Source organism: Gobio gobio, assembly GCF_949357685.1.
Source record: "Gobio gobio genome assembly, chromosome: 10".
Lineage (NCBI taxonomy): Eukaryota > Metazoa > Chordata > Actinopteri > Cypriniformes > Gobionidae > Gobio > Gobio gobio.
In genome coordinates, this window is record NC_137116.1 from 49,936,583 (window position 1) to 49,960,534 (window position 23,952).

At 37.6% G+C, this 23,952-nt stretch overlaps 1 protein-coding gene across 2 annotated transcripts in view; it reads left to right on the forward strand.

The window, feature by feature from the left end:
- phf19 (PHD finger protein 19) overlaps positions 1-23,952 on the forward strand; it is a 47,064-nt gene that overhangs the window by 16,850 nt on the left and 6,262 nt on the right. For both annotated transcript variants that reach the window (XM_079827835.1, XM_079827834.1), the window contains 8 exons: positions 622-717; positions 1,582-1,650; positions 2,226-2,346; positions 5,591-5,658; positions 7,951-8,100; positions 8,561-8,630; positions 13,833-13,918; positions 16,573-16,668. In XM_079827835.1, the coding sequence (XP_079683961.1) occupies positions 622-717; positions 1,582-1,650; positions 2,226-2,346; positions 5,591-5,658; positions 7,951-8,100; positions 8,561-8,630; positions 13,833-13,918; positions 16,573-16,668 (756 nt within the window). The remainder of the gene's footprint in view (positions 1-621; positions 718-1,581; positions 1,651-2,225; positions 2,347-5,590; positions 5,659-7,950; positions 8,101-8,560; positions 8,631-13,832; positions 13,919-16,572; positions 16,669-23,952) is intronic.

Consider the following 23,952-nt stretch of genomic DNA (forward strand, 5'->3'; position numbering starts at 1 on the left):
TGTCCTTCAAAAAATGAGTAGCGGTTTAACCCCGGCATCCTGGCTCAATTTGCCCATTGGCCTCTGTCCATCCGTCATGGCCTCCTAATCATCCTCATATATATATTTATATATATATAATATATGGATGATTAGGAGGCCATGATAGATGGACAGAGGCCAATGGGCAAATATATAATTATTTTTTTTCACATGTCTCTTCTCACCAACAAGCTGGTAAGCTTCTGGTGCAATTTGGCTGCCGTCACATCATCCAGGTGGTGCTGCACATTGGTGGTGGTTGAGGAGATTCCCCCTTCCATGTAAATCGCTATATAAATGTAACAAATTATTAATTATTATTATTATGCTTGGTCTAGATAGGTGGTATTGGTGCATCCCTACTAGACATGTATAATAGTTATCTAGCTTCAAGAAACATCTAGTTAATGCTGGTTTACTGGTTTTGCTAACACAAACCACCTGAATGGAATGATCTGAGCATCACTCCATCACACACACCCTTAGTTTAGCTTGTTCTTATTTTTGTTTATCTTGAAATGTAATTGGTCTGTTTAGGGCTTTGTGTCTAAATAGTAGTCAATCGACCGTTCATTTCTTATTCTTGTATTTTCCTATCAGGTGGTACCTGAAAATGCTGCAATGTTTTCGCTGCGAGCAGTGGTTTCATGAGGCGTGTACGCAGTGCCTACAGGAGTCCATGATGTTTGGAGATAGGTATGTACAGAGCTACATTTATCACAAACTTTACCACAACAAAAGAACTTGCATCTTTGCATCAATACTTCAGTATGGATTTCTCATCTTTCCCCTCAAATCAATGAATTTTCCTGAAAAGCATTTGACTTTGTATTATTAAAGCAGTTTTTCAAGATTTGATCTTGGATGAAGGGTATTTTTAGGCAGAACTTGGAAGTGGAGTGCCTAAAAGCTGCCTAAAATCACTGTAATGCCCAACCTCATGTGGCATATTTGTTTTATATAGTAGCAACAATGATATGATGAACCAGCAATAATCAATACATTTATTGAAATATTTAACCATTGAACCAGCTACATGCTCATGGTGAGCAACACATTTTTCTGATTGCATGCTTTAATTAAATTAAATAATTCAATCTCATTGGTCGAAAATCCAGCTCCACATAGCTGTAAACATCAAATAGCCTCTGATTGGCTGTGTTTGTGTCGTGCAGCTGTTTCACATTCAGTGTGTACAGACAAATTGCTTGTTGCTGGAAATTGCTCTTTGGTGGCTTCGAACGGCGAATCGGTCCAATCAGATTTTAGGGTCGGCGTTTTCCGTTTTATAATGAAATATAAGCCGTTGCTTTTCAGAAAGATCAATGGATGCAATAACCAAAGTGAAATTCTATTTGCAACATCTCAACGGTGATGATTAGTGAATATTGCGACAAACTTAATGCAGCGTCGCACACAGGCGAGATTACATGCATTAGGGGATTTTTAAAAGATCATAATGACACTGTCAAGTGCAATTTTTCTGTGGCCGCAGCACCATTTGTACCTCTCCAAGGTGTGCAATTTAAATGACTCCATTTTCTGTCTTTTCTCTCCCAGGTTTTACTTGTTCATTTGTGCGATGTGCAATAAAGGAGTGGAATACATCAAGCGGCTGGCTCTTAGATGGTAAATGACAGCTCTTCTTTCCCCCCTCACTAGTGATTGCGCCCAGATCTGTGTCAGACTTATACAGTCAAAGTGTCAGATTTGATTGATACAGGCCGGAGCTCTCGATCCAGAGCTTTTTCTCTGGTGCGCCTGGCTATTTCAGAAAGTAAAGAGGGTTCATTGGGGTTTTTTTCAGCATAGAGTTTGTCTGGACAAGGATTCTTGCTTTTTGTCCCAAATGAGAAATAGCCATATGAACCAAAGATTTGGTGCTGAGAGGATTTCCTATGATAGCAGGGGATTACTCTTGAAATACAGTGAGCTGGATGTGCTGGATATTTAGGTATGAAGTCAGTCTCGGTTCGGATTTAAGCTTTATCCTTCTTAAAAAGTCTGGTGTGTTAAAATGGACCTTGCCTTGTGAACAGAATGGCACTCCATTTAACATTTACCATGTGACATTTAATGCAGATTTTTGCCATTTTATCTAAGAGCATTTCTGCTTTAGGTCTAAAACATCTTTAGCTTAGTCTCTACATTTTAGAGCTCTTAAGTGGCATTTTGCATGAAGTCAACTTATTTTTCATTTTCAGGGTGGATGTGGTCCATCTTGCCCTGTACAACCTGGGAGTCCAAAGTAAGAAGAAATACTTTGAACTGGAAGAGATCCTTACCTTCATCAGCAACAACTGGGATCATTTCCAGATGGGCAAGGTTATATATTCAAATTATATATTCTAATCCCCTCGAAAGACTTCTGTTGTCTTCATGACGTATGTCTCTGCGGAGGGTGCAGCTAAATATTCGTCACAACTGACTGCAAACATTTAGATTGGCCTCCATTTAGTAAGAAACTTCACGATCCAATCAACTCCTGAGGACGAAATCCAGTCCTGCTCTCATTCCTGAAGTTGTTTCAGTCGGAAATACATCACAATAGGGGAGAAAAGACTATTGCAACTTCCGGTTCAACACTGACTTTAAAGACATTTAAAAAAAGTGCTGTCAAATGATTCATCGTGTTTAATCGCATCCAAAATAATAGTTTGTGTTTAAATAATATATGTGTGTGTACTGTGTATAATTATTATTATGTATAAATAAATAGACACACATGCATGTATTTATTTAAGAAAAATGTGTTATAAATATACATATTTTATATATAAATATATGTAATATAAATTATATAAATAAATATACAGTATATACATGCAAATATTTCTTAAATATATACATGTATGTGTGTGTGTATTCAAATATACATAATAATTATACACAGTACACACACACATATATATAATGTAAACCCAAACTTTTGGATGCGATTAATCGTTTGACAGCCCTAGTTTAAAAACAAACAAAAGTAGAGCCAGTAATTTGTGTGGTAGATGATTGCTGTAATTTCAAGGTATTGAAAAGCAGTTCCTTTGAAATAAGTAGTGAAAATGTGCCTTTTTTTTCCAGGGGTCTCCAGGGGTTTCATCTGTGAGCTACTTTTTTAAAAATGAAAGTGTCTGAGATCTACTCATGTTATACAATACTTAAATCTCTTAAATAATGTACCATAACTATCAAATGAACAACAATCCAAACTATTATACACCTGAGTTTATGTATGCACATGTCATGTAGGGCTGGAACTAACGATTATTCTAACGATACGATTATTCGATTACTCTGTCTAAAGATTTTCTACACTTTGTAAAAACGACTCATTTAATTGTAACTCATTCAATGCATAGAGACAGAGGGTATTTAGGCCACGCCCACACCGGGGGGGGGAAACAATCCAACGCTCTCCATTGACTTTGCATTGCGGGAGGCTGCCTCATTGTCATTTCGGACTTATAACAAAAAACAGAACAATGTCTAAAAGCTGATATGTGACAAGGTGTACAGCAAACAAGCTAAAAAACACAGAAATAAGTTTTTATAAGCTGTCGACCCAAAAAAACGAGCGTTTAAGAAGATAAAAGTGGATACAGGCAATACGAAGTGAAGCTTCAGCAGGAAGAATGGGTAAATTTTGGGATCCTGACACTCAGTATGCCTCAATATGTCTGTGTGCAGTAAACATGTTGTCACTGTTAAGTCAAATATCAAAATGTCCGTTTTATATATTATATTTACTGTCGCTGATTACGTTCCCCTCTAGTCGCTGTAGTTCTCAGTGTAATATGACCCGTCGCGCTCTGTCTCAATGGCCTGAATCCACTTTTTTGTCCTTAAACGCTCGTTTTTTGGGTCAACAGCTTATAAAAACGTCTGGGTTTTTGCTTCTGGGTTTTGTTTAGCTTGTTTGCTGTACACCTTGTCTCATATCAGCTTTTATACATTGTTCAGTTTTTTGTTATAAGTCCGAAATGACAAAAAGGTCGCTTCACGCAATGCAAAGTCAATGGAGACGGTTTGATTGTTTCCCCCCCCGGTGGGCGTGGCCTTCAGATTATGACGCGTGTCGCTCTGTCTCTGTCTAATGTCAGAGAAAAGAATGCACATTCGATTATTTTCCATCTACCTGTTAAAATTTGCAACGAATATTTGGTCCGATTTTTGCATTGATCTGAAGAAAAATGGGAGACAATAAAATGAAATCAGCTGAATGAACATGTAAATCCACTCTCTGGAAGTAGGTGGAGCTTATGGAACAGCAGAAATGGATCTGTGTGCACGGTAACCTCTGTAAACAAAGCAGCATTATAAATATTACTTTATTAGGCTTTACACAGAGGGAAGATAAAGCAAATGCCATCAACTTTTTCTTTTTCTTATACATTCATAGTTCTTTCATTCCCGGATTGTTTCATATAATTTCACACAAAAGCTAAACCTACACTGCATGCTGTGCCTGTGTGAGACTGTTGCTAACTTAATGATGAATTAAGTAATGCCTTTGTGGTTGCTAGAGCCCCAAATTAGACACACACATCTTTCACCTATTTGTAAAGAAGAATCTACTCTCTCATTCCTTTTTGTAAATGGTATGGATTTTCTCCCTTTTCTTTGTGTGAACACTGTAATGAAGCAAACTTTTCTGTCTAATACAGCCTTGTAGTCGTATAAGTGAGATGACGTGCTTGATTGAAACTTGGAAGTCCCAATAGGTTTTTTTTTTCTATTGTTGGTTGTTATTCTGTTATATTGTAACTACATCTGCCTGTGCACTGTAAACCCGAATAAGTTGGCGAAACACAAAAAAATCGGTAACACAATGCTTTGGTAGCATTAGCATAGCACTTGCTGAATGAGGACAGCAATATAATACATTTAACATATCTGTCATATAGCTCATGCTCAACTCTTCACCACGATTAGTCTTGAACAAAAAAAACGTAATATTATAATACTTAATTTTTGCATTTACTGTCTCTTTTGAGTGTCATGGCAAAGCATGCTGGTAAATAGAAATCCCAGCCCAGTTTCAGTGAAACTTCAGTTTGTGTAAATTAAAAGAAACAAGTTCATAAAACTGAAAAAAATTAAACAATTCAGATTACTTAAAATGTGTCAAGTTCTAAATACTCATAAAAGTTCATTTGTTTGAACTCATTTGTTTAGGGTTTACAGTGTACATAAAAAAATAACCCCATGGCCAATATTTCAAATAACTATTTAATTTTCATTGGAGGGGGTGAGACACCCGTCCATATTAGCTTACTCTGATTGGAAGTACGTTTTGGCAAGCGACCTCCATTCAGACCACGGGCTACTGGTATCTTGTAAGCGATGTGTTGGAGACCCCTGTTCTAACTTGTTTGTTGTCATGTGTAATCTGAGAAAACAGCATTGCTAAATTGCTCTTCTCTGAATAGAAGACTTAACAACTATAGCGAAGCCTATGGGCTTCATTTGTCTTCATTGAAACATGACAGCTCAAGGCAACAGCAAAGGAAATGTCTCATATCACACCATCAGTTTCTCTCAAAGACTATCTTACCTATTTCTACCCCTTCAGCTCTCCAATACCCCTCTGTCTGAACGAGGCCAGTTTATTCTTGATGCCCTAAACAACTATAAAAGCAAGTAAGAAAAATGTTTTCCTTTTGTGTTTATAAATGCATGTGTGTGTGTTTTTATAAATATATTTGTAACATATTTAATATACCATATTGTTCCGAATATAAGAGAATGTTTTTTTTCTTAGAAATGCATCTGGAAAAAAAAAACGTGTTTATTTTGTATTCATGGTCACGACTTTTACATGTCAATAATACACCCACAACAATAGGTGGTGCCAAATACACGTAAAGCGGGTATGCCAAGAAACTCGCTGTGTCAGAGTGTAATGTTAGAAGATTGTGAGCGCAAAAAGACACTCTTAAAAACGTTAACAGTCAAAGAAAAGCTTACCGTCTAAGAGCCGCGTGACTGTCATGTTTGTGTGCCTCGCTGACAGAACCAAACTAAAAAGCATAATGCGGTACCCAGATTTCACTTCTGTTGTTAATGAAATGTTAGTAGGCTACATGGTTTTCACTGGCCTAATTTTTATATAATTCAGATGGGCTACAGGTTATTTTTGTGGTATGCCAAAAAGTGTTTATTTGTGATCGTTTGTACATTTTACCAGTATGTACCATACTTTCAATACAAAAATTACAATATGAAATTAAAAAATTCAAATAAAAGTATCTTCTATATCTCTATATATATATATGTATATATGTATACGTTGGCTGAATGTCTGATGCATATGGCACACTTATCTGGAAACACTTCAGGAGTTTCAAAGTCGTCATCCGATTGGTTGAATTTTACAGGATGTCCGCGAGACGCGTGTGTTGCGTTCTTTAACGGAAACAAATGCCGCAACTCCAAACTCCCTCATGGAAGAAGAACGCCGTCGTGTTTACAACTGTAGCAATGAGCACTTAAAAGGATCAACTAAACCAGGGGTCTCAAACTCATTTTACCTGGGGGCCGCTAGAGGTAGACTGGGTCAGGCTGGGCCGCATCAAGTATTACACATAAAAAGTGTTTCAAGCATTCCAAAAAAAAAGTAGCACAACTGATCCAATCTTCTCAATCTTTATTATTAACATGAATGTTTCTTCTGAACATGAACTGTTCCTCTGAATTTGAACTAAATATAGCCTATAGAAATTAAATCATGTAATATGAAATAATGAATGATTTTAATTTTATTTTAAATAATAGACTAATTCACAGCAAGGCCGTAACCAGGTCAAACAGAACAGTGAGCAAAATTCTAGGTCTAATTCTAGTTGGGAAATAATCTTTTTGGGACTATTTGTAAACAATAGTTGCAATAATTTGTATCAAATATATTATTAGTCCCGATATTCTTCGCATGAGTGAGTGAATAAATACATAGATCCGCGATCTATTCATGGATTCCCCAGTGGTCTGGTGGTAGAATATTTGTCAACCGAGTCAAAGGTTCCGGGTTCTAATCCGCTCTCGTGTAGTTTTTCTTCATTAAAATCAAAGATGTTCATCAATGATTGTATAATAAGACCATGGACACGTTTGCATTTTGTTTTGTGATTTCACCGGAAAGAATACAGTCTCTCTCAGCAACGGGATAGATTGACGCGCCCGTCTGTGTGTGAAGACTGTGCACTGTGCACGAGCCAAAAGAGAACGTAAACCCCGCCTACTTTGATTTGATTGGCCATCTCAATAATTTTGACATTGACGAGCGCTGTTAGACCACATTCATTTCAACTGTGTGATCAGCTTCGTTCGTCTGTTTCTGTCAATCATGCGGTGTCAACCAATTATACTGCATGAGGGAGGGGCGAGCCAACTCTCTCTCTCACACACACACACACACATACACACAAAGGAGGCAGCAAGCATGGCAAGCGCTGCACACGCAACGATTCAGCAAAAAGGTGCTTTTCAGAGCAACGCGCGGGCCGCACTAACACTAAACTTTTATGTCAAGAAGGGGGCCACAAAATATCATGCTGCGGGCCGCGAGTTTGAGACCCCTAAACTAAACGCTGGATTTTCAAAAGTGTGAAGTTCATGACTGTAAACTTGTACAACGTTCTTGAATGAATCATTTATAGACGCACGCCGGTCTGTTATTGCAGGGACATCGACTTGACATTTTCACACCCCTAAACATGACGCAGAACAAAACAAACTGTGATTGGTTGTGTTACATGTCAGTCAAACGTCCTCTTGGGCGGTCCTTGACCAATGAGAGCTGCGATAGAGTCCAGACCTTCTGCTGTCAGTCTCAGTCTGAGTCTAGGGTCATCTTATATTCAGAACAATATGGTACTATATACATTTAAAACTCAATATGTGTGTGTGTATATTTATTCTGACACCTTGTTTTAGGTTTCTCTGTGGGAAGGAGATCAAGAAGAGGAAATGTATTTTCCGATTACGGACGAGGGTCCCTCCTAACCCCCCAACTAAGTTGTTCCCAGAGAAGGCCCAGAACAGTGAGGGCCACAGGGGCCGCAAAAAAGGGGCCAGCAGAAGCAGGTTAGTTACGCATTTCTGAGCACATCTTTTATTTTCCTTATTAGTGCCTCCCATTTTTATGAATGATGCCTCTTGTTAATGTCACATGGAAACATTAAAATTGATTATCATGAGACCGATCCCAATGAAATATTTTAATTGGTTCACAGTGCTATTTGTTTATTTATCCAGTCGGCTGATCACAACTGAGGTCGTTATTTATTTTAACGTTTCCAAGGGAATTTAGATTTTTCCATGCTTTGAGAACGTAATGAATGCACTGAAAGACACGTGGCTTCTCCTCTATAATTTTACATTTGTCAGCCACATCTCCTTTTTAGGATTCAATAGTTTTGACTCTCAAATCTGTAATGACACGTTTAGTGGGTGGAGATGATGCATTGAATGACAGTTTATTTAGTTCAGTTGTTATTATGCTCAATTATGTCGACTGAATGTTTCTCGTCTTCCTCTGTTGCAGTAACTCTGTTCCTGCAGAGAAGCGGAAAAAGAAGAGGTCCAAGTGGCTGCTGGAGGATGCAATTCCTAATGTAAGTTTTTCACCCGGGTAACATTTCACTTCGGCACCAGCCGTATAACATGACCTTTCTTGTCTGGTTGAGATCTGTGTTCTGATGTTACGGTCTGTCTAATAAAAAAGGGTTCTAGGCAATTGAGTAATTGAGCTCTCTTTTAAACAGCTGGGAGAATATCAGACTTAATCTGCCTTAAAGTGACCGTAGCCTAATAAACCTGCTGCTGTCCGTCATCAATGTTAATCAAACAACAAAAGAAATAGACATGTTATATGTCACAGCAGTTAAATCTGTGCCTGTATTGCATGTTCAAAGCTTCAAAAGGAATCATTCATATTAGCAGGTTAATAGATGTTTTCTCCTGGAGAATATAATGAGTTTGGATATTTTAAGCCGCGTTTCCACCGAAATTACCCGGGACTATTTGTACCAGGAACTTTTTTCCCAGGAACTTTTTCTCCCCCAGACCTGCTACAATCTGCGTTTCCACCGCGGTCTAAAGTACCGGGGAGATTAGGCAAATTAGTCCGGTGACGTGGGAATGCGCGCGACTGCTTCTCCCAGTTACCGACGGACAGTAATCACTTTTGCGCAATACTGTCTGCAACAATAACAAGTGTAGGTGATGCAAGCAGCGCTGCTTTTGCTGATTATGTACACACATTGCCAACACTGCTTATTTAAACGTGCACTTTCACCTGGTTTGACCATTTTAATGCAAAATGGGATGATGGGCAATCCAAAATCTGAATGTGTTGTAATAGCTCAATTCCAAAACAAAACATTTTCTATAAAAGGATAATGAGGTTTCAGTCATGACAGATGTGTGAAAAGTTAATTGAATGAAAACAATAGACTGAATTAAGCGGTTGAAAGATTAGGTACTAGACTGCAAGTATTTTATTTTTTATCACAATAACATATCTTAACATTCACAAAAAAAAAAAGTCACATGACTAGTATTACAATATGCTTCATTAAATGCATAATTTTAGAGACTTCTTCCTCAAATTTGAAATGAAGCAGGACCACACTTATGGCTTCACTTAAGTTGTGGTAATAAGATATTATACTACATTCACATAGTTATACATTTAAAAATATAATATTTGGGTTTTCTAGATATGTTTATGTGCATATTCAGAAAGACTTGCGAGCAGCAGCTCTTTTATTTGCTTCCTACACTATATGAATACAATTAGAATGTGGTTATATAGTTAGAATGTGGAAATTAAAGATACAGTGACATTTTACACATTTTACTTTATTTTAGACAGATTAGTTCTTACAAAATTAAAATAAAAGTGTGCAAAGACAAATAAATTACTAGAACAATAAAATGAAAATATAAAATGTGAAAACAACAATATAAAAAAAAAGTGTATTTTTCAGTAACCTTTCCAAGAGCTGTGCCAACACGTACAATATATAAAGTACAAGTGTGGTAGAGCAAATGCTTCATTCAAGCGGCTGGTCATTGTGGCTACTTCTTGAACGACTGGACAAACTGTCCAAGAACAGACAGAAACCCGGTCTGAAAGTCCCTCTGCTTTCTTCCGCTTCTGACTGGTGGAATGCCAGCTCTTGCCTCCTCATCTCTCCTCGGCCCGGTTAGCATCCTCCATGTCCCTCAGTGCATCAAAAAAGTCACAGTCCCTTTTCCTTTTCTCTAAGTAGAAAAATTGCACAGAAACACATGGAAATTAATACACAAGGCAACCATGAAACAATAGAAACCATCAATTAATTATTTAAAGTGTTTTCACTACAAATAATGAACAATTGTTTGCCCAGCTTGAACAATGCCCAGTGTGCAATTTTTATCATGGGCAATTTAAGTTTACAATTAAAAACAACAAAACCATTAAGGATTACACATCAGTTTTTAAATATATACACATTTTTGTCAGCTTTATAACGTACTGGTGACCGCGGGGGAAAACACGCTGGTCTCCGTTGCCTGCGATTCATCAGGGCCACTCGTTACGTCTGGAAAAGCACGTTGAAAAAAGTTACTGCAACGTGTTTAAACACTGCAACGAGTTTAATAGATGATACCAAGATGATATATTTACCTTACCTTTACCTTCGGATTCCTGGATGGTTTCCAACAACGCACTAGCCGAGTCTTTCGTTACCGCTGCCCTAGAAAAGGACGGTCTGTGTCCCAGCAACGCGTCCAGGCGGTCATACCACTTGTTGATACGCCGGTCGGAACCGCTCCGGTTGTTATGATCCTTTAATTTCTTGTAATCTTGTCTTAATTTCTTCAACTTCCCTCTGCACTGTTTTCCAGTGTGACTGGAACCGAGTCGATATCTTCAGGTATACCTTTTCATTACGGGTCGCCGTTTCCAGTTCCCGCTGGATGTACTCCTCCGCATATATGCTCAATAAAGCCTGAACCTCGTCGTCGGTCCATTGGTCGAATTTTTTGTTGAACTCCATTGTTGCCAAAAAAATATTTACTGAACGCAAAACCCACGGAACCCACCTCGCAAAAGACTTGTAAATATGGCGGTGGAAAAAAAAAATAGCTGCGAGAGCTCAACCAATCAGCATGTTCAGCGCCCAAGTCCCACCCCCGAAAGTTCGCGAACTTTTGAAAAGTCCCACCTCGCAAGCAGGGCCGTTTGGAGGGGGAAATATTTACCCGGAACTTCATTTAGACCCTGGTTCCTGCGGTCGAAACACACCGAGTTCCCCCCCAAAGTTCCTGGTTCCGGGGTAAAGTTCCTGCGGTGGAAACGCGGCTTTAGAGAAATGCAAACCAGATGATAGCAGGAGTTGAGCTGGTTAACCCATTAGATTTTAGTTTACTTAAATCTTAGTATATTCACTTGACTGTCTAAAACTAAAACAATTCAGATGACTAAAATATGACTAAAGACTATGACTAAAACTATGGAGTGAATGAAAACCACTATAAACACTATGTTAAGAACTAGTTTGACGAACTAGCAGTTATCCAAGGCGTAATAATCGGTCTTATATTTCCATATATATATAAATAAATAAGCCTGTCTACGTTTTTATTTAAATGATTTAAAAAGGTTATGACCAGTCTTAAAGAGAGATAATGAGATGACTTACTTAGTCCAGAGGTTTTCGAACTTTATGATGCCAAAAACCCCTAAATATGATTAACCTTTTATAAAGGAACCCCTTCATAAAATCCATTTATGTATAAAAAAACATTTAAACTGTTAGATAAGTAGTAAGTGTGACATTATAAATACAACATATTGTTTCCAAACTTAAATCGGCTGTTCTTAATGTTGGATGTATAAACTCGCAGAAGAAAATTTCAATGAAAAATGATTTGTATAAGCAACTTTCACAATAAATGTATGTAAGCAGCTTACGTCCTGCGTTATGAATACCGCCTTACAGCCCCAGTGAGCGAGATAAAGGGGACTAAAGCAAACATATACTACAATTCTGAACAGTATGTAAACGGCAAGAAAGGAGAGAAATATTTAGAAATGAAACCGTTAGAATGTTTGGTAGACTTTATCCATATTTGCTTTGTCTTTTTATTCTCTGAAATTTTCTGGGGACCCCTTAGAACCTTCTGGAGGACCCCAGGGTGTCCCCGGATCCCAGTTTGAAAACCCCTGAGTCTAAGCAGTTTATGCAGCCGGCCACCACTAAAGTGTATTTATTACTTTAATTGAAATGAATTGCTCAGTGGCCATCATTGATATCTAGAGACAGCCAATACAATAAAAAAAAAGTGTCATGATTTCCACAAAAAGTACCTAAAATATTAGTTTTGAAATTATTTAATAACACGTTTGCATGTTCACGGTTCTGTTAATCACATGCCATGAAGGTAAACAAAATATTTCATCTTTTTAGCTTTACATCAACTCACAAACCCCCTGCAGTTCCTTCACGTACCTCAGGTTGGGCAACCCTAGCCTAGCTGATATATATTGATCTATCACTAAACCACACACACACTCACTCACTCTCTCTCTCTCTCTCTCTCTCTCTCTCTCTCTCTCTCTCTCTCTCTCTCTCTCTCTCTCTCTCTCTCTCTCTCTCTCACTCTCTCACTCTCTCACTCTCTCACTCTCTCACTCTCTCACACTCACTCACTCACTCACTCACTCACTCACTCACTCACTCACTCACTCACTCACACACACACACACACACACACACACACACACACACACACACACACACACACACACACACACACACACACACACACACACACACACACACACACACTAAATAATTCAGTTTGTGCAGTCCTCTTGAAATCAGATTCATGAAGAGGTGAAGTGTTGGACTTCTAAAACTATGTTTGACATCTCAGTCCAAATCTGAGTTTCCCTTACTGAGATTATCTGCTCTAGCACTTCTTGAAGTTTCTTGAATTCCTCAATGGTGTAATTTCATGCAGCCAAGCGAATTTCTACTTGTTTCTTTTTTTCTCTCTCGAAATATCAGCCATGTTTCTACAAGGTTTCTTATGTACGGACTTTTAAATTTGTGTGAAGTTTACTCTTCGATGTCTTGTCCTGCCTCTCTTCATCTCTCTCTCTAGCATCTCTGCGCCCCGTGGTGATCTTCTTTTTATTCCTTGACGCCTGCTGCCATGCAGACCTTGCATTTCTCCCCCGCTCTTCTCGTGTGTGTTGTTTTGTCTCTTTCTCGCCTTAGTTTTCTCTCCCATCACCTTTTTTCTCTCACTGTTTGAGAATCTACTTTGAAAGCCAAGCTACAAGCTACTCATGATTCCAAGTAGCCGAACAGTCAAACTAGCCTTTAGCGCAAGAATTCAGCTGCACTACAATCAACTAACAAAAAGTAGTCGCGCTACTGACAAAGTCTAGTTGGGTTACGTCGCTACTTTTAGTTTGTTACTCCCTAACCCTCTCTTACCCTCTCATTCTGTCTAAATTTTCTAAAAAGGATTACAGTCATCCTCTGGAGCATTTAACTGACAAATCCTTCTGAGAGGTCTCCAGTCCCCTGACATGCTTTACTTATACTACACACACTACTTGACACTCCAGGCGGGACGACTAATAATGCCATGGGCAACTTCAAAGACGGCACTAGAGTGACTGTAACAGCCATGAAGGCTCTGATCGTCATAATCAAAGCTGTGATTATCATCATCATCCAAATGACAATGAGCCAATGCCATAAAATGAATTTAACGTTGCATTTCATACTTTGTTTGTGACATCATTGCAGAATGACCTCACCTCTGCCTGGAGCACCAATCATCACATGGCCAACATCTTCGACTTCACGCTGGACGAGCTGCAGAGTTTAAAGAGGTGAATTGAACTTTATTGACTTAACACAAAAGGTGTTTGTTTTTTTGCTCCAAAATCATTCATGTGAGTCCAAAGCCTTTTTTATTTTATTTTATTTTATTTTATTTTATTTGAGCATGATGAATTGGGACTGCACACTGGTATGAAATAAATATAGAATTATTATAATAATATAATGTAGTATATTAATATAGAATATAACTGCTGTGTGGTTACAGGTGTGAGTATATAATGACTTTGAATGTTTAACATCCAATAACAATATAGAGTCAAAACAATTATATATCGATAAGAATGTATAAAATAAAATATTTAAAAAAATATAATAAATATTATATACAATTATATTATAAATTTTATTATATAATTATATTTCAGAATTTTCTTTCAGATAAAAAATGAAATAAAAATAGAAGATATAATCAAATAAGATTAAATATTTAATTTGCACATTTTTTAATAGTTCACAAAAAAGCATTACCACAATATAATATATAAAGTGTAAACTTTTTTTAAATGTATAGCAAAAATAACTACATACCATCATGTATACATTAGTTATTTTAGCAGGGGGAAAATTGTTTACACCTTATATATTAATATCTTTATATAAAATATCGGTCATACCACCCATCCCTAAAGTGAATAAAGTCATCTCAGTAAGATAGAGTTTATTAATGCATTAAAATCTTGTCATCCATGTTTTTCCAAGTGTTTTGCATTTTAAATTTGGTGTGGAAAAGCCATAATTAAGCCATAATATTGCATAATCGATTTATGTTGTGGTAGTAGTTCGTTATTCACCCTTGTCCTCTTAGCGATTTAATAATTTGTTGGGACTCTGAGGCACGTCGTAACAATTAAGCGCATAATACAGATATCTGCATGCTTCGGGTTTGATGGCTCATTTGATACGTCTGCCCTTTGATTTTTTGATAAAGTCGCCTCACCTGTGCTAAAACTGCCAGAAATTAATTGTTACCTTTCCGTCAATGTACATAATGAGGTCTCAATCAAATGCAGTCTCACGGCAACAGACGGCACGCTTAACCTTTTCTCATTACCTTTGATTTGAATGTTTAAGCATCTATTTTTTTGGCTTTTGAACAAGCATGCTCATTTCCATCTATTTCCCTTTGAAATGTCGGAAAGGTCTCTCACTGTTTCCCCAATCACAACCCCACCCCACGGAAAATATATTTTTTTATCAACACGGTTGGTGAAGCGATTTAATTATACTTTTCTGTAAAGGTTATCATCTCTCAAACAGGCCTGAATAATGAGAGAATTGGAAACACTATTGGGGCAGACAAAGCTTTCAGAGGCGAAAGCGGCTGTCTGAGAGGGATTGTTGAGGAGTATAAAAGAGAAGTCTGGAGTTGGTTTCGGCCATAATAAAAAGGGCACGTTGGGTTTCATCACAAAGCCGTGAACTGTAGTTAATGACTGCCGTCCTTTGAATGGTAGTCCTGATAAACTCTGGTATAGTCACAATCCCAGCGCTGTATACTGTGTTGAATAGCAAGCAGCAGGTCGGATCAACTCTTTTCTTTTGTATTCTTCAGTAGCCCTTTTGCTTTGGCCTCTTGAGTATGACTGAGATTTAAGTTATTGAGAAAGATGAGATTAGTAACATGAGGTCAAATTGAAACAACTTTTTCTCCATTTATTGTTTTATTCGACTATTTGCAATTCATTTGATTTTAAACTTTATTTTGGTATAATATAAGTAAGGGATAATGTACATCCAGACGGTTGTTATCGCAGAATAAACCCACACAGGGTGATCAGGTCTTGCATCACTCAGAAGGGTGCAGCTGTTGTGGGTTGGTCCCGGTCTGTAGTGGTCAGTATCTATCAAAAGTGGTCCAAGGAAGGAACAGTGGTGAACCGGCGACAGGGTCATGGGCGGCCAAGGCTCATTGATGCACGTGGGAAGTGAAGGCTGGCCTGTGTGGTCCGATCAAACAGACGAGCTACTGCTCAGGAAGTCAATGCTGGTTCTGATAGAAAGGTGTCAGAATACATAGTGCATTGCAGTTTGTTGCGTATGGGGCTGCATAGACACAGACCAGTCAGGGTGCCCATGCTGACCCCTGTCCACCGCCGAAAGGGCCAACAGTGGGCATGTGAGCATCAGAACTGGACCATGGAGCAATGGAAGAAGGGGGCCTGATCTGATGGATCACGTTTTCTTTTACATCATTTGGATGTAACACATGGCACCATGATGCACTATGGGAAGAAGGCAAGCTGGCGGAGGCAGTGTGATGCTTTGGGCAATGTTCTGCTGGGAAACCTTGGGTCCTGGGTCTAGTGGAGTCCATGCCTCAACGGGTCAGGGCTATTTTAGCAGCAAAAGGGGGACCAAGACAATATTAGGTCATAATGTTATGCCTGATTAGTCAAGTATGTTTAATTTCATTTCAGCTTTATTTCAATGAACAAAAATGTGTTAATTGACAATATATTGGTAATTAACATTAACAACACTGGTTTCAATCAATTCCTGATAAGTAAAATCTCATTCTATATTCAATATAATAGTTTTTGCTCTGAAATATGTCACATTATAGAAGTAAAATGGGTTGTTAATTGAACACTCTTTCCTTGTCTCTGTATCTCTTTATGGATTTGTCCATCTTCATTCTTAGCACCAGTTCAGGACAAACATTCAGTTTGGACCAGGACTCCACCGACGCAGCCAGTACTTCTGGTTCCGCCACCACCAGCGTCTCCTATGACTTCAGGTACATTTCAGTTTTTTCAGATCTGCAAATAACACAGTATGTTTTGTATTTTCTAAATGAACATAATCTTTGAATTGTTTTCTATGTTTGCCAACTCTCTGCGGCAATGACTAGATTATAATAACCACATTCTGTTGGTGGGTCAGAGCAAACATAATACAGGATTTAGTACATTATTTTGTGCAGAATTTTTCCTCAGAATTGTACTGTGAGGCACTTTAACTCACCAAAGATTTGCACCCTCACAGTGTTGCTGGAAAATTAAGATGCATCGAAAATTGTTTGGGAATCAGATTGTGACTTTGAGCTGAAATAGAACCAAATCCCTAGGTGCATAAAGACACCCACCCGTATTTTGCATGGTTTTATTTTTTATGTATGTAACACAACAAAACACTATTTGTTTGTTATTATGTTTATTTAAATACAAATTCTTACAGTATGTACAGACAGTTACATTTCATAAACAAATATATATATATATATATATTTTTTTTTTTTTTTTTTTTAATTAACAGTCTTAAAGGGTTAGTTCACCCAAAAATGAAAATTCTGTCATTAATTACTCACCCTCATGTCGTTCGACACCCGTAAGACCTTTGTTCATCTTCGGAACACAAATGAAGATATTTTTGTTGAAAGCTGATGGCTGAGAAAGGCTTCAGTTAGGCCTCCATTGGCATTCAGTACATTTACACTCCCAAGACCCATAAAAGGCACTTCAAACGTTGTTACAAAGTCCATCTCACCACAGTGAGTCTACAATAATTTTACGATGCGACGACAATAGTTTTTGTGCGGAAAAAAAAATCTAAATAACGACTTTATTCAACCTCTTCTTGTCTTCCGTGTGTGCCTCCACGATGCATGCGCGAGAATATGATGTAGCGCCGGGGTTCGGGAATCCATGAAATGCACACTTTATCCCCATTTTGAGAACTACGCCGAGACCTAAAGCACGATCAATGTAGAATTCAACAGCTTAGATACGCGCGTCTTCCTCTGCTTGTAAACAAATCGCTTCTGGGTCATGTGTCCGAACGCCAGATCTGCGTCATATTCTCGCGCATGCGTCGTCAGCGAGTGAGTTGACGGTCAGATAGCGGATTCTTGAATCAGTTCAAATACAAAGTGTCTAATCAAAAGTAATATGGTTTGTATTCTTTGTATTTGTAATAAATAAATACATTTCAAATAAATAATGAGAAGACCATCTGGCAACAGTGGTAAAAATGTGTTTGTTACGCAAGTAGCATAAATATTATATAATTATTGCAGATTTGCATTGAGTTCACTGTTAGCGTTTCTTGTACGTTTTTGCATTTGAGAAATGCAGATTTTCTTTAAAGAGGCCATATTATGCCCTTTTACGAAGTCTTGATTTTGTTTTGGAGGTCTATTCGAATAGGTTTCATGTTTCATATATTGTATATTGTTGCAGCATATGTCTTCTAGCCTTGTATAGTCAATGCTTTGAGGTGTAAAGCGGTTGTGCTTCGGGCAGAGTTTGAGTCCTGTCTCGGGGAACTTTCGTGATTAAAAAGTTCTAATTAAAACAGTAATAATAAATGTTAAATAAGATAAATATATACACATACAGTGGGGCAAAAAAGTATTTAGTCAGCCACCAATTGTGCAAGTTCTCCCACTTAAAAAGATGAGAGAGGCCTGTAATTTTCATCATAGGTACACTTCAACTATGAGAGACAGAATGAGAAAAAAATATCCAGAAAATCTGATTTTTAAAGAATTTATTTGCAAATTATGGTGGAAAATAAGTATTTGGTCAATAACAAAAGTTAAGCTCACTATGTTATATTCCCTTTGTTGGCAATGACTTATAAATAACCGGATAAATAACTGATTGGAGAACATGTACAAACTGTAAAGAATAGCCTATTCCTGCATAAATGCCATCTCCGAGAGAGTGAGACATATGTAGCCTATCATATCATACAAAGTTTAAAACTTTTAAATAGACATATCAAGTGGTTGATAATGTATATGTATCTTAGTTGATTATAAGGTTACTCTTGATCGAGAGCTGTCAGTTTCTGAGAGACGTGCAGAGACGGAGCACGGCTGTTTGAGTTGCGCTGCTGTGGTTATTCCGTTCATTCGTGCATCATATCGTAGAAGGTACAAATAATTTAAATATACATATCAAATAGTGTATGATGTAGAATTTTAAAGCCCATAAATAGGGCTGGGCGATATGGAGCAAAAATTATATCTCAATATATTTTGCTATATCTCGATATACGATATATATCTCTATCTTTACCGGAAAAATAACCCCCCAAAAACTACTGCAAAAACAAATATGCAAAGAGGTAGGCAGTTCATGTAGGAACAAAGTAGGGATGCAACAATACAGTAAGTCCACAGTTCAATACATACCTCGGTTTTTTTACCACGGTTTTCGGTTCAGTTGGCTAGTCGCAACAGATTTTTGCTATTCTATTCTTAGCCGAACAGCAAGAGCTTAAGGAGGAAAAAATACTATTTTTTTATTGCAATACTCTTTCTTTATTTTACATAATAGACTTGAAAAACCTTACTTAAACTTAAAACTTTACTTTTAAAAAACCTTGTACACATTCCTAGTGTACTGTATAATATAAAATAAATATATATAAAGATTTACACTGGCAGCTCCGAGCTGTACAGCAGTATTTAAGTATGAAATTGAATGAATAAATGTAAAAATAAAACACTACATAGACTTCACTCACTATAAAATATACATTGATTCTTATTAAAGCTACTGTATTAGTTTTTCAGTCAAGAGCAGTGAGTGATTTTCTCTTTGTCTTTTGTTGTTGTATTAACATTAAAGGGACAGTTCAGTCAAAAATTAAAATTCTGTCATTGATTACTTGCACTCAAGTTGTTTTAAACCTGAATAAAGTTCTTTCTTCTGTTGGACATATTTTTAAGAATATTGGAAACCAAACAGTTGCTGGTCCCCATTGTCGGAAATAATTATATGGATGAAAATCGCTACCATCAACTGTCTGGTATTCAACAGAAGAAGTGAATACAGGTTTGGAACACCATTAGAGTTAGTAAATAATGACATCATTTTAGAGGTGAACTGTCACTTTAAGGACAAGTGGCAGCGTGTTCACTATAGGCTGCCCTGCTGTCAATTTAAGACTTATGTATAATATTGGGTTTTCCCATGGCTCACCTGTTATCCAGCAAACATGAGGAGTGACTGTGTCAGAATTATTCGTTTTGAAGCCATTATTCAGCTTCGGGCACACCCCTACTATGTAATTCCTGTCTCTAAGATGCTCCTCGTTCTGAAAAGCACATTGTGATCCGATTGGTCAGCTGGACCAGTGTGTTGTGATTGGTCAACTGCTTTGAACACGTTTCTGAAATGTCACGTCCCTTACCATAACCGCAACACTCTACTAATACAACTCAATCAGGCCTCGACTTGTTTGTTTTTTTGTTGCATACGTCTTGGTGAGAATCATTTAAATGAGGAATATTATGACATGTTCGTTCCCAAAAGAAAACTCAAGACTACAATCAGGCATTTCAGGGAGTTCAGAAACACAAAAATAATTGAAATGGGGCTGTAGATTTAGCAGCTGGTGTGATGTAATCCTTCATAGGCTGTTGCGAATCACCCGTACTCTTGTACATCCTTGCAACAGCACGATTCAAATAAGCGAAGTTAAAGCCATACATGTGACACATGAGGTCAACCTAATGCATCTTTTCAGGCCTGGACCGTTTTCCGAACCCGCTGGTACCCTGTTGCCATGGAAACCACGGATGCTAACCCTGCACTACAACTTAAGTGGTATTGCGGTTCCATTCGATGCGAGCTTGAGGAATTCTGGGAGCTAATTTGCCATGACATTTGAAGTGGTGACATCAATGATATCATCTAAACCACCGGGCCAGCAGGGTGCCCCTAACCGCTTTGCTTTTTAATATACATGAGCTCGAGCAATTGTCAATTTGACACGGGTGCTGGAATGACCATGGTGGGTTTGCTGGAATTCCAGGTCATTATCCTCAACGCCTTTCATCTTGCTCTTTCACAAGTGTCCTCTTCATGGCTACACTGCAGCGTAATCAATATTGCTGTAGTGGGACATTTTGGCAGCGCGGCTGTCACTGTAGATTCTCGCGTCTCCTGCTGGGGTTGCACTCTGCTGCCCACAAGTTAAAGAGGAATAACAGGCGTCCGTCAACACCTGATGTTGTGTGTAAACCGCCTCTGACAGCTCGCAGAGAAATATGGTTTCAGATTATGGGTTATTTATGGTTATGGCCACTTGTTTCCTCCTGTTTATTTTAAAGATGGAGTCAGTGGAGGATGAAAATGGGAGTGAAACCACGTCTGAACTGAGGATGCCCATCAGTCAGTTAGGAATTTTAATGTCGGTCTGTCAGCTTTTGTGGTTTCATATCTGGGTTTCCTTTAGTGCTGAAGGTCAGAGATATTATCCAGGTATTTTCAACCTCTCCTGTGGCATGTTAGCCATTTACCATAGATTCATTGGTGGAGTTTTATCCAGACTCGTCCCCAGTGCGTATTAATTGAAAACATGTCTACAGTAAATGCCCTTAAAATGAAAGTCTAGGAGGCAAGCGAGTTGAAGGGTTTAAGAGTCAGGGTTCACTTGGTCATGAAAAATCTGGAGATAGCAGGGATTCCAATTTTAAATGGAAATTAATATATAAAAATGTGTATAAATTAGTGCTGTCAAATCGATTCATCGCGATTTGTGTTTATATAATATATGTGTGATTTATATATATGTGTTTATATAATGTGTGTGTGTGTGTGTGTGTGTGTGTATATATATATATATATATATATATATATATATATATATATATATATATATATATATATATATATATATATATATATATATATATATATATATATATATATATATATATATATATATATATATGTATATGTTTACACAGATTAATCAATTTGACAGCACTTTTTTTCCCATAAATTTAGTTTAATATGTAATTTTATATAATAATAATAATAATAAATAATATTAAATCTTTTTTAAAAAGTCTTAAAGGGTTAGTTCACCCAAAAATGAAAATTCTGTCTTTAATTACTTACCCTCATGTCATTCGACACCCGTAAGACCTTTGTTCATCTTCGGAACACAAATGAAGATATTTTTGTTGAAATCCGATGGCTCAGAAAGGCCTCCATTGGCAGCAACGAAATTTGCACGAAAATAACGACTTTATTCAGCAAGTTTCTGTCTTCCGCCTAGGCCTGAACTCGCGAACTCCCAAAGCACGACGCATGCTTGTTTTGAGATGGAACTATTTTTTATATGGGTAAATTTCCAGCATGCATAAGTAATCTGTAGATATTTTTCACTAAATTATTTCTGATTTTGGCGCAAATTATGAGTTTTGCATTGTAATCATGATTTGTTAAACAGATTCCGTGTTATTTGTGCATGAAAGAATCATACAAAAGTAACCAGATTTACCTGGTCATAGCCTGAGTTTAAAAACCAAATCTAACAGATTTTAAATGCTTTAATTGTTTAGCTTCCATGTATGCATATTACTAGGATATTGGCTGTTTATTAGTATTTATAAAGCACATATTAATGCCTTAATCTGCATGATCATATTCTACACCCCATGATCCTTCCCAATACCTAAATTTAAGCTAACTACATTAGTAACTATAAATAAGCAGTAATTAGGAGTTTATTGAGGCAAAAAAGTGAGTAGTCAATAGTCTTAGTAGTCGTAGTATAAATCGTAGTTAATAGTTAGTTATTAAAGGGTAACTTCGGTGATTTAGCATTAGGCTTTGTATCAGTAGAAACCTGGTAGTATATTCAAATCATGGTACTTTCCCCCCTCATATCCCCCTGAGACGAGAGAATCCAGGATTTTTTGGCCAGAATCTAGAGACTACAGCCACTAGATGGAGCTGTTCCGCGTGTTATCAACCCACCCATAGGGGAGAGATCTCATCTTAGGCACAGAATGTAAGACACAGACGGCCGCACGACATTCATAACGGATCGATGCAGAGCAAAGTGAGTGTTTCAACTTTTCAATGAATTCCTGTGATAGTTTAGCTTCCATATGCGATCTGAAAACGTGCCAGACTGGCGCTTAACGTTACCTCAGCTCTGCTCAGCTCTTCATGATGAATGAAATCTGACTCCTGCAGCTGCGTCTGTGCCGTGACTTTTGTTCGGCTCACTCACACTTTATTGAAAAGACACGTTCAGTTTTTAATTGTAGTGTTTATTCTCTAACTGAACGAAATGATTGTATTACTATGAAGATCAAAACGACAGTGTACGGAGTGACCTCGTAGGGCAGCGAAGAAAGTGCATTCTGGGAGTTGTTGTCTTTCATCCACATGAGATCTTTTCTCAGTCTAGAAGGCACCAAATTCAAAAATTTCACATTTCTACTACATAAATGACCCAGTTTAAATACAAAGCTTAATGCTAAATCACTGAAGTTACCCTTTAATAGTTAGTTATTAATAGTGAGAATTTGACCCTAAACTAAAGTGTGTCCTTAAAGTGTTTGCGTGGTAATTGACAGCATGACGTATTCTTTTAAAGGAATAGATAACCTAAGAATTGAAATGATTTTAATAATTGTCATAATTTTGATCATGTCATGTCATCGACATATCCCTGAAATTTGCATCTACCTAAGATTCAAAATAGAATAGAAAGACAGAATTTTTATATCTGGATGAACCATTCCTTATGAAATCTTCAGTTCCTCCTATCTTTTTTCCTCTTGCCCGTTCCCTTTTCGTCTTGCTCGCAAAGCTTTGTCTTCATTGTGGAGCGTTAGTGACACTGCCGAGCAGAATTTTTTTTTTCTCTTCGTTGAGTCACCGCTGTAAGTCACCACTTCTTCTGAAGCTCTTCAAATTCCTGGTAGAGATGCCTCATGTCCCGCAGGCCAGATACATGTGCAGTTAGTAATCCCTTATACTCGTCCTGTATTATTTTTTTTGTTTTGTCACCCACTGCGCTAGGCCTGGAGAAACCGCAACCAAAGAAAGCAAAGGCCTCTGCGCAGAACATGATTTGGATGGATGGCTGGTTGGACACTGCCAAACTCATTCTTTGAAATCTTTCGCATAGTTTGTCTTATTTATTTTAGGATATGAATGCTCATTAGTATTCTTGCAGTGTTCCTTAGGGTGTTTGAAAAGAGGCGGAGAGGGAGGGTGGAGGAAAATAAACACGACTTGGATTTTCTCGACTGGAAAAGTTGTGA